This window comes from Leptinotarsa decemlineata, unplaced genomic scaffold, assembly GCF_025532065.1.
Source record: "Leptinotarsa decemlineata unplaced genomic scaffold, Ldec_3_MD MMD2_tig00026314_RagTag_RagTag, whole genome shotgun sequence".
Lineage (NCBI taxonomy): Eukaryota > Metazoa > Arthropoda > Insecta > Coleoptera > Chrysomelidae > Leptinotarsa > Leptinotarsa decemlineata.
Genome location: NW_027412684.1, coordinates 1,926,091 through 1,936,907, shown reverse-complemented (window position 1 = coordinate 1,936,907; position 10,817 = coordinate 1,926,091). Strand labels below are relative to the sequence as shown.

General features: G+C 30.2%; 1 protein-coding gene across 1 annotated transcript in view; it reads right to left on the bottom strand.

Annotated features, from left to right (window-relative positions):
- Positions 1-10,817, bottom strand: part of Pld (Phospholipase D) — a 56,230-nt gene continuing 45,413 nt past the window's right edge. Inside the window, exons 14-17 of the mRNA XM_074181514.1 lie at positions 9,552-9,677; positions 9,183-9,423; positions 8,106-8,444; positions 1-5,294 (exon numbers count right to left, since the gene is read on the bottom strand). Coding sequence (XP_074037615.1) covers positions 5,193-5,294; positions 8,106-8,444; positions 9,183-9,423; positions 9,552-9,677 — 808 coding nt within the window. The 3' untranslated portion in view covers positions 1-5,192. The remainder of the gene's footprint in view (positions 5,295-8,105; positions 8,445-9,182; positions 9,424-9,551; positions 9,678-10,817) is intronic.

Here is a 10,817-nt window from a genome sequence, read left to right as displayed (position 1 = left end):
GAGATCATAAAACATCTATTTCAAAACTGAATTTTTTATATATTTTTTCCATAAACAGAACTGTTTTACTTAAATAATAATACTGTTGAATTATAAATTGCAGAATTGGACCATTGACATTTTCGTTATAACTATTGAAAATTTATTTCAAATACATTTTGGAATGGTTATGTTAGTAGTATTGTTATTGGTGGGTTCAACGAATACCTAAATCAGGCAATCTTCAAAGTCCTCAGATAAAGCTTCGATTTTGATGACTGGTTTTACAATGTTCTGCTTTTTTAAATTATTTGAAATGAAAAAATTTTGAAGCGGGGACAGAATTATTCATATTGTTCGAACAATATGTATATTTTCATAAAGAATCCAGTGTTGCAGTTATTTTAAATTGTTTTTTATCATTGACTACAATAACGTACAATACGTAAATACTTTTGTAATAACTATGCCATCAATCATTGAAGTTGCTTTTAATGAATATAATAATGATAACATAAGCACCTGGGAGGAATCGTAGATATATATATATACGTTATTTATTTTCAGAAAACATCTGCCAACCTCATTATATATTTTTCTATTGCAAGTTAACTCTTTTAATACGTTATTTTGCTGCTTCCTTTGACAGAGGTAACTAATCGACTTGTAGTGTTTTCAGAGATATACCAAATTGACAATAATTCTGTATGACAAAACCAGCAGATATGTAATAGACAGGGATTGAACTGAATTCAATGTAAATGCCTGTGTCTTTGTAGATGAATAAAATAAGACTTTGCAAATGGTTATAAGGCATTATTTTTGAGCGGTTGAAAATATTTCTTCATAATTAAGTGATAAAGCCATCAATACCACTAAACAGATCAATATTGTCTGTCACAACAACTACATCATGGAATATACTATCTAGAGCTGATTGTACAATTGATTGATCTGCATCTCTTTCTGCTTGACTCCAATCAATATTATTTTTGGCCAGTTTTTACAGAAAAAGCTCAAACTTTTTTATTTCTGCTTTCTCCTAAAAAATTTTTTTGTTGTATCCAATGGGCATGTATTTTTCAATTAAATTATTGATTGGAGTATAACTTATATATCTACGATTTCTCAGTCTTATCATTATTATATCCATTAATAGCAATTTCAACATTGGATCCATAGTATTACATAAATATCTAATGTAAAAGCCAGGCCAAACTGATTTTTTCTGTATAAATATCAAACACATTGTTTAAACAATTTAAATAATTGTCTTTGAATTATTTCTGATTTCAAATAATTGATGAAAAAAATTTAAGGAATCGGAGTTGTTTCCGAAGACTTTTGAGGAAAAGAATTCGTTGATTCGACAATAATTGATACAAGATACAAACTATTGTAAAAAAAGGAATTATTCATGTCGTTACCTTTTAGAATTCTCTCCAAAAATTTTCATAATTGCAAAAAATTCCATGTGAAATCTTGATTTCATGTTATTTTCAATGCAAATACTGTTATAAAATTTGTGTCTGATACTAGTTTGAAAATGAATTTCATATTTCAGGAACTTTTTTTTCTAATAGAAGATATCCAAAAGGTAATCATAATGAATGAATTCGGTATATTACAGGTTTGAATACAAAGTGGACAATCTGTGGAGAAATCGTCATTGAAAATAATAAGATACTGAACTAGAGCTAATCTGAAAAAGATATTTTATAATGTTTCACATCAACACATGAACATATTCTATACACAAATTATATTTATATATGGTAACATATATTCTTAACAAATATAATTCTAGTAAATCCACATACTTTTGTAAATGCAAATCAGTTGAAGAATAGTAAATGCCTAATATTGATTCCGAAGTTCAATTTTGGTGGAACCATTCTTTTTGTGAAATGACCACCTCTTAGAAGACTAATAAATTATAAAATTTAAAAAATATAATACAGTATTTGTGGTGAAATTATTTTTTACAATACAAACAAAAACAAGTTTGGCTACCTAGTTTGGCAAATACTTCAGTTTGTTTCCTCGGAAACAATAATTGTTATTGCTGTTGAAGCACTTGACATGATTTTAAGAAATTCACACCAAACTTGTTGAGGACAATGTACACAAAAATTCTTAACATTCCCACAATAAATCTGGTAAAGAATTTAAACACAATACAACATCTATAATATATCTAGTAAAGTTAAATGACAATATAACAGTAATATAAAATATATCTTAAAAATTGTATAAATAAAATTTATAAAATATGGATAAGTAGTTTCTGGACAGTGATCTGAAAGCACATAATTTTAAAACTCAAGGACAGTTTTAGGATAAGATTCAGTGAGATCAAACGCCCTATTGTTATTAATTGAAAGTTTCAGGAAGGATTAGTAAATAGTGGGAATGTAATTGAGTAGACTAGACACATATTATATTAAAAAAAATCTTGGAAACCAAAAAAAATACTGAAGGTATACCTGATTTGTTTTTTAATATAAAATGAGAAACTATCAAATTTTGAATCATTCTGGCTCTATAAGTGAATAAATTTAATTCATTATAGCATATGAAAATGAAACCATATTTTGTTCTCTCCTGTGGATCAAAAAAAATGTTTAAGGATATTTATGATTGTCTCTTTTATATAAAAGAACAAACAGAAAGATAAAACGTTCAGTTTGAGTAGAGCCATGAAGAAGATCGAAAGCACTTACATATAATAATTAGAAGTTATTAAAGCTTCAAACCTTTTTTGTAAACAAGTATTAATATTAAAACATTGAAAATAAATGAAAACTGCTTAGTGAAAATCTCACAAAGTGTTTCATAAATACAAAAATAAAAAGTTGATATGAATAATAAATAATTGTCACAAAGAGAAGTGTCAAACAGTTGTATGCGCCATTATTTTTGAGACTCTTCTGTCAAAAATCGGAAAAATTATTATATAACATGTTCCTAAAACTGTCCTTGATTTTGAGGCACAAGTATTGGAAGGCAATGATTATTTCTGAGGAATTTCCTCGCAAAAGTGAATTTGACAAATTTATTATCCCTGTAATGAAAAATATAAGAGAATAAATATTTTTTAAGGTTACAATAAAGCTAATAAACACATTTAAATTCCACTTTCTCTGGAACAGAACCTTTTGTTCAAAGTATCTTCCAGGTCGAATATTAACACTTTTTCATATTTTTGGACATAGGTCAATTCAAAAAATTATTTAATTATTTTCAATGTGAAATACACAAGAATTTGTACATTTAAGTAAAGAAAAAAACTACTATAAAGTAGAAAATTTTATTGTTTGATAGAGATAGCCATAAGATTTTTTTTATATTTTATGCTTTGTACAAATTCAGTGTGATCTGTATTCAGAATTCATTAATAAATTTATGCCTAGGAAATCCTCAAGTATGATCCTGATCAAAAATGAACAAATTCCTTAATATTGACATGGATTCACAATAGTTACATATAGTGTGGTTGAATATGCAGGAAAGACGGAGCTGTTGAAGAGAAAATTACCTGTTACTCTCAAAGAAAATCTCTCCACAAATGAAAGGTAAAACTGGCACCTCTGGAATGCCCGTCGAGAAGAGAGTTGCATTTCTAGTGTTTGGAAGCAGTGGTTGTTTTGAACGTTATAAAGCATTATCATAAAAATTGTTTATGTTATCGAGAGGAGGGTAATATCAACTGCAGTTCAGGAACTTTTTTGTAGAAAATTTCATGATGAACAATAAATGTAACTTATAGAAGTTGTGTTAGTTTCCAGGATATTTCAATTTCTATATAAAAAGCGTCAATCAAGTAGTAGTAAAATATGATAATAGGATTAATAAAAATAGGATAATAAAAAATCTGCTATTATAAATAGACAAACTACTCCTAGTTTTTAGTTTTGTTTCAATAGCATGGACTCCTAAGACGATTAACCATAATTATCAAATATTAAAGATTTTTTGCTTGTGATAGTTCAGTAAAGCTCACGTGTCTATATTTTGTTACCAACTTCCATTTTTGTAGTAAAAGTTTTTATTGCACACTTGGTTTTTTGTGGTATTCTAAACATCTCTTCTGTTTAAAAATCTGTTTAAAATCTGTTTTTCCGTCAGCTGTCGCCCCCATACGAAGGACACAGAAGTTGAGAAACTTGTGCGAGCTAAGGACTAACGAGGTCTTACCTTTTAACATGTGATTCCACGGTTGCAAAATCATCCCAGCTTCAACCAGATAAATTATCTCAAGAAAAATATCTGGTCTCACGGTCTTCCGATCGTGAGTCGGGCACACTATCTCTTAATTCCAAAAAATAAATTTTGAATCAAACATGTTTCAGAAGACCGATACAAGATTAATTCAGAAAAAACTAAATATTTTCGTGGCTTCATAATTGATTTTAAGGAAATTTGGGGTGTTCATTAAGATGATCTGAAAAACAACCCTTTGCCTTTGAATTTTACTGAGAATTTCATATCAATTAAAGTATTTTTCGAATTGGCTTCTATTCAAAAAATAACGAAGGCAGTGTTATTCAACCTGAGACACTACATGTTAAGTACAGATTCTGGAATTTATTATTTAAAAAAAAAGATAAAACACAATGAATACAAAAAATATTGTATCATTTTGAGCACCAAGATCATCAATACCTATACTGTTTACTTCCCAGATTCCATAAAAAACTATGAATAATTAATGATCGTAATGATTTGTGAAATTCTTTAAAGATTTTTTTCTAATTTCATCAGAGACATTGTAAGATTTTCTTAAAATACAAATATAAAAAAATTGTACACTAGTTTGAATTTTTAAAAATCGGAGGCAATTGAAAAACCCTGTTATATTCCTCTTAATTCACTTAAATTGGTTAATAGTTATTTATAAATGAAAACATTTTTGCAAAAACAAAAATAACAATATGAAGTATTCAGGATTTATGATGTTGATGCTCAAACAATGACACTGCAGTAAAATGCACATTTTTTTTATTTTATTCATTATCTGATAAAATTTTGGTATATTCGCAATCAATAGTTTATTTGTTGAAAAATACCTACATTTCTACTCAAATTATGAGTATTTGTATTGTTTCAAGTAAATCTGAGCATATGAAAGTTTTACTTTTGCTTTCAATTAAATATTTAATCAAAGGGCATGATTGAAATGGACTATTTAAAAAAGTTCTTAACACAACTTTTCAAGTCCAAAGTGAAGTAGGCATCATCCCTTCAACTGAACTTACTGCTGGGGTTAATATTTCCTTCGACAGGAAATGTAATGGTAGGAGAACCAGATGGCCCTGTAAAAATGATAAAAACATGGTCACAAATGAATAAAGAGAAAACATCTAGATCAGACCAAAGATCAGTTTAACCTACAAACATATCTGAACCAGTGAATATGGTAGTGTTATTAGTGAATAGGGGAGTGTTATAACATTCGTAAAGTTGATCATATGTTTGAGGAATCAAAATACAACAAAAACTGGTAAAAAAATCTTTGGCTTTCTACTTCTTCGTCTTCATACATTTTTTTATATAAAGATGGAGAAGTAGAAAGCCGAAACCTTTCTATCCCAAAAAATAATCTCCCAAAAATATAAATAAAAAAAAATACTACATATGTCGTGTCTAATCAAAATAAACTCAGCTAGTTACCTTATATACATAAAGGGTCAGATATACATATTTGCAAAACAAGATTCAGCTTTAGGTAAACAGTACCGATACATAAGAGTGCAGTATTTCAAAAATCATTTTTATACAGTGTGTCTCACTTCTCATGGAAACACCCCCGTATCTTCCGTAATATTCGAGGTAGAACGATGAAACTCTCAGGACTGATGGAAATACTCAAAATGCACCTACCACCTGAATGGGGTTGGCCAAAGTGATATACACTGTCCGCCACTCGCGATGGAACACCTTTTTTTTACGGTAAAACATATTAGGGGGCAAAATAGGCTCAAAATTCCTTCAGATTCGTGATCAGGACTACCAACTTACTAAGATTACACATTTTACCTGAAAAAAAAAATATCAGTCCTGAAAAATCGGAATTTGTTTCACTTCTCATGGAAACACCCCCGTATCTTCCGTAATAATTGAAGTAGATTTTTTTTTGGTTTTGACATCAAAACATGAACGAAATTATTTAAGAGAAACTCGACTTTTGTTTTCACATAAACAATTTATTTTTTATTTTGTTGTCAGGAAAGTTATTCCTTCTCAATAAGAGAGAAAATGGTAATTTTGTAAGAGGAAAGGAAACATGTAATCAGTGAGGTTTTAGGATGGTTAATGTTAGTTCATATTCTCATTTTCCCATTATTTAAAAAAAAACAAGGATATTTTGTAGCGAAAAATGTTATATAGTTCAAAATTCTTTCGAAGTACTACTTTCAAAATCACATTTTCAATTAAAAAACAAAACAATCAATTTTCAGGAAAAAAGTGTATTCGTAATAAGTTGGTAGTCCTAATCACGAATCTGAAGGAATTTTGCCCCCTAATATGTTTTACCGTACAAATGGGGTGTTCCATCGCGAGTGGCGGACAGTGTATATCACTTTGGCCAACCCCATTCAAGTGGTAGGTGCATTTTGAGCATTTCCATCAGTCCTGTGAGTTTCATCGTTCCACCTCGAATATTACGGAAGATACGGGGGTGTTTCCATAATAGTGAGACAAATTCGGATTTTTCAGGACTGAAATTTTTTCAGAAAAAAAGGGTATTCGTGGTTAGTTGGTAGTCCTGATCACGAATCTGAAGGAATTTTGAACCTATTTTGCCCCTTAAAATATTTTACCGTAAAAATGGGGTGTTCCATCGCGAGTGGCGGACAGTGTATATCACTTTGGCCAACCCCATTCAGGTGGTAGGTGCATTTTGAGCATTTACATCAGTCCTGAGAGTTTCATCATTCTACCTCGATTACGGAAGATACGGGGGTGTTTCCATGAGAAGTGAGACACACTGTATAATACTGCTGATAATAATAAAAGTCTTCCTTATTCAATTGAAAGCGCTCAGTCAATCCACTCGTCAAATCCACAGTCAATACTCGTCAAATTCCATCTATGTGGACCGCGAACTTTGAAGTGATTCTCGTTTTTATTTTCAATTTCTTTTGTAACTTTGTGCTGCGTAACTTTTACATTTGAGTTGTTTTTTTAATGAATAGCCGTTAATGCAACGAAAGACAGAGGGCGAATCTCATCGGCAGTCAATGTCAAAGCTTGGTTTCAACTGACCGCTTGGGGGAGCTTTGTTTATCTTTGATATCCGAGCAGTTATCTGTCGATCCCATAGATGGCGTCATCGCCATCTATGGAATGTGTTGTACACTGAGGAGTTATGGGTTCCTTCCGATGTTGATTTATTGTTCTTGAAAAATGAAGACACGTTATTGTTATCATTTTATATTCTATAATGTTTATATCATCATATTGGAATCAAAAGAAAACTCAAAATCCACTCATCTTAGGTGAATGTTATAGTTACGTTCAAAATTGGGGTATACAATTCATGAATACATTTTAAAACGAAGTGATAAAACTATGATACAAAAGACAAATGACAACACATAATAATAAAGCACACAAAAATATGTTCATTGGAAACACACAAACTACAACAAGCTCTAATAGATAACTTTAAAATCTATCACAAAACAAACAACTTATGATCAAATAATCATATATCATATATATTTTCAAGTACTAGAATTATATTATCTCCATTGCTAATAATTCAATAGATTGATAATACTTTGAGAAGAAGAAAAAGATACACGAAAGTCCTAACGGAAGTCTGCTTTGTCAATCAGAAATCGCTTTCTGTCTTCCTGTGCAGTTTTCACCGCAATTGAAAAACTGTACCCTCATTGAAAAAAAAAAATCATTTTGTTTATAGAACTACATTTAGATATCAAATTTGCACTTTTCTGTTGAAGGCCGAAATTCTATCTCACAATATTGTTGAAACATTAAGAGCAGCAAATGAACATTCATGTACAATGTGGCACCAAATTACAAAAATTAATTTGTACTTTCAAAGATCACAAGTTAAATCTTTAGCACACATAGAAAGAGGGATTTTTTTCACCTACCTGTATACTATCTAACATTTTCTCTGCTCTGGAGAACTCATCAACCCAAAGAGGTTTTTCATCATGGTTTTTCCTTAAGTCTGCAAATGTCTGTACACTGTCTGTTGGTAAACAATGAAATACTTTTTCATAGAATTCAGTATTCAAGCTTGCTGTTTTGTACCAAATATCTCTGTAGAAATAATTGGAAATCGGATCTGTAATATCAAAGTTGAAAGCGTCATTTTGTTGATCAAGAGTACCCAAGTGTTCTTTGAAAAGGTATTTTCTAAGACTACCAGCGAATTTTCCAGAAGGAAAGGCTTTGCCGTCCATTAGGCCATCCTCGAAAGTTTCATCCTGGATAGAATAATAATAATAATAATAATAATTCTTTATTGCCACAAAGTACAGTGCAAGCAAGATCATGAAGTAAAAATAACAGTTCTTTCTGATTGAGAATATACTTCTGAATGATAGTTTCGCGAAATAGCAGGAGAACCAAAAAAAATCGAACTGATATTCCGTGAAAAATAAAATAGTACCATTATCTTTTCTAATGGCGGTAAAGGTTTTCAATGGTCCAAAACTGGTTAATCTACAAATTCTCCTAGTCTTGATATTTAATAAATTTCATTACTTTCAAGTTTCAATATCGTTTGTATCAAAATTTTCCAAAATATATTTGTGAAACTCTATAATTCATAGTTTTAAAGTTATTATGGTTTTTTTAATTCATAAAAAAAAATTGAAGTGAAAAATTTTATTTTCCATTTCAAGTAGGTAGATAAAACTTTCTTACTAAGGTTTAAAATTTATGTTAATTGAATGTGGAGAAAATCAGAAAACACTGAAATTTGTCTGCTGCTATTAAAATAATTCATCAAAACGTTGAATAATTAATTAAGAGTCATTTTTGCAATGATGTTTTCGAAAACTGAATCAATTATATTCTGAAGGTTTTTTGTTATATGTTTGTGTATTTGATGTGTGTAATAATATTTTTCTATACTTCATAATATTGTTCTGTCAAAAAAAAATATTCTTTGAAGGAAAAAGTACATTTTGAATAGAACCTATAAACAGAAATTCAGTTACCTCAATCAGAACCGCAACTTCAGAATCCCTCTTGCCGATCATGGATCTGTCATTAATGTTGGCAGAACCACAAATTACAATTTTGTCATCAACAATCATTAGTTTAGAGTGAACATAAATCAATTCGGTGATGGGTTCTGAATTCATTGTAGAATGATTTCTCAAACCATAAAACGTGATATATTCTGAAGGGTCTTCAATGCCTGCTTCTTTCAACCTATTCAAAATGGCGTCCTTGCCTCTGAAAATATAAATGAGGTCAAAAAAACTAATGCAAAAGTAATATAAGGGGAATAAAAGAGGAATATCAATTGTGTAGATAGAGATTTATTATAGTTAGAAATGAATATATCTGTCCAAACAACTTACTGGGATATTGAAACATAATTCCAGTGAGTGATGGCATGTAAAGATGTTCCTGAGGCACCCCCAACTTCTCCTTCGAACCCTGGTAGAAGTGGCATGATTACAAATACTCGAAAGACTGCTTTGGCTCTATTATATCATAGAAAAAATTATTTCCTGAATAGCAGTTATTTGTACATAATACAATTATTAAAATTTATACAGGATCAAGATAAGAGATTTTTGGCCTTTATATCACTAAAAACTACTAAAAACCCTGTATAGTTGTATAATGAAAGATAATCTGACTACAAAAAGGTACATTCAGATGATTTTTTACACTTTTTTGTATTCATAATGAACCTAAACATCAAAACTTTTTTTTGCTATAGTTGAATCACGAATAGCATTTGAATTTGGTGGTCATTTTGTTGTAAATAATTTTGTTCCATGTATCATTCATTTAAACAAAGTTTATAAATTTTGTAGAAGTAATTTGAAAAAAAAATAACTCTCAAACAAAATTTCATATCCAAAACAAGCATTTTTCCCCATCACATTTCATATATAACATGATATACACATCTAAGATATCGAGCGGAAATTTTTTCGTGAAGGAACACAGGTTGCTTGGAATGGGACCCTTGTCACTGTTTATAGCTCTCATGCAACACTTCGCTATTTCCATATTTTGGAAAGCATCGAAAAATCTAGTGTACATGTACTCAACAATTTCAGACATTTTTCATTTATTCTACAACTGTTCTTCTAGGCGTTTTAAGTGACACTAGATTTATCTGGTCATTGAAATGGGATATGCGCTGGGTGTTCTTTGAAACGAGTTTTGATGGCTCGCTTAGTTCGACCTATTAATTTTTTGTCACAGTCCTCACAGTTTATTTCATATATCTCCAACTTTTCATTTTTTAACATCTTTTCTTTAGGATAACCTGACATTTGTTGAAGTAACCCCTTAGAGACCGGCCATAGAATGAATGAAAGCTGCCTGAAATTGTTGAGATCGGTACATGACACTAGATTTTTGGATGCTTTTGAAAGTCTGGAAATACCTAAGTGTAGCATGAGGACTATGAACACTGACATAGGTCTCATTACAAGTCCATTCTATTCCTTTTTATGAATAACTTTATTAAAATTTGAGGAAACTTTCACGAGAAAATTCACTCACACTCTGTTGAAATTTGTGGGAACTTTTACTATAAAATTTACGGCTGATCTCCACCCGAAATCATTGGTTTGTATCGGAAAGTGAAAGTGTTTTATTAGAGT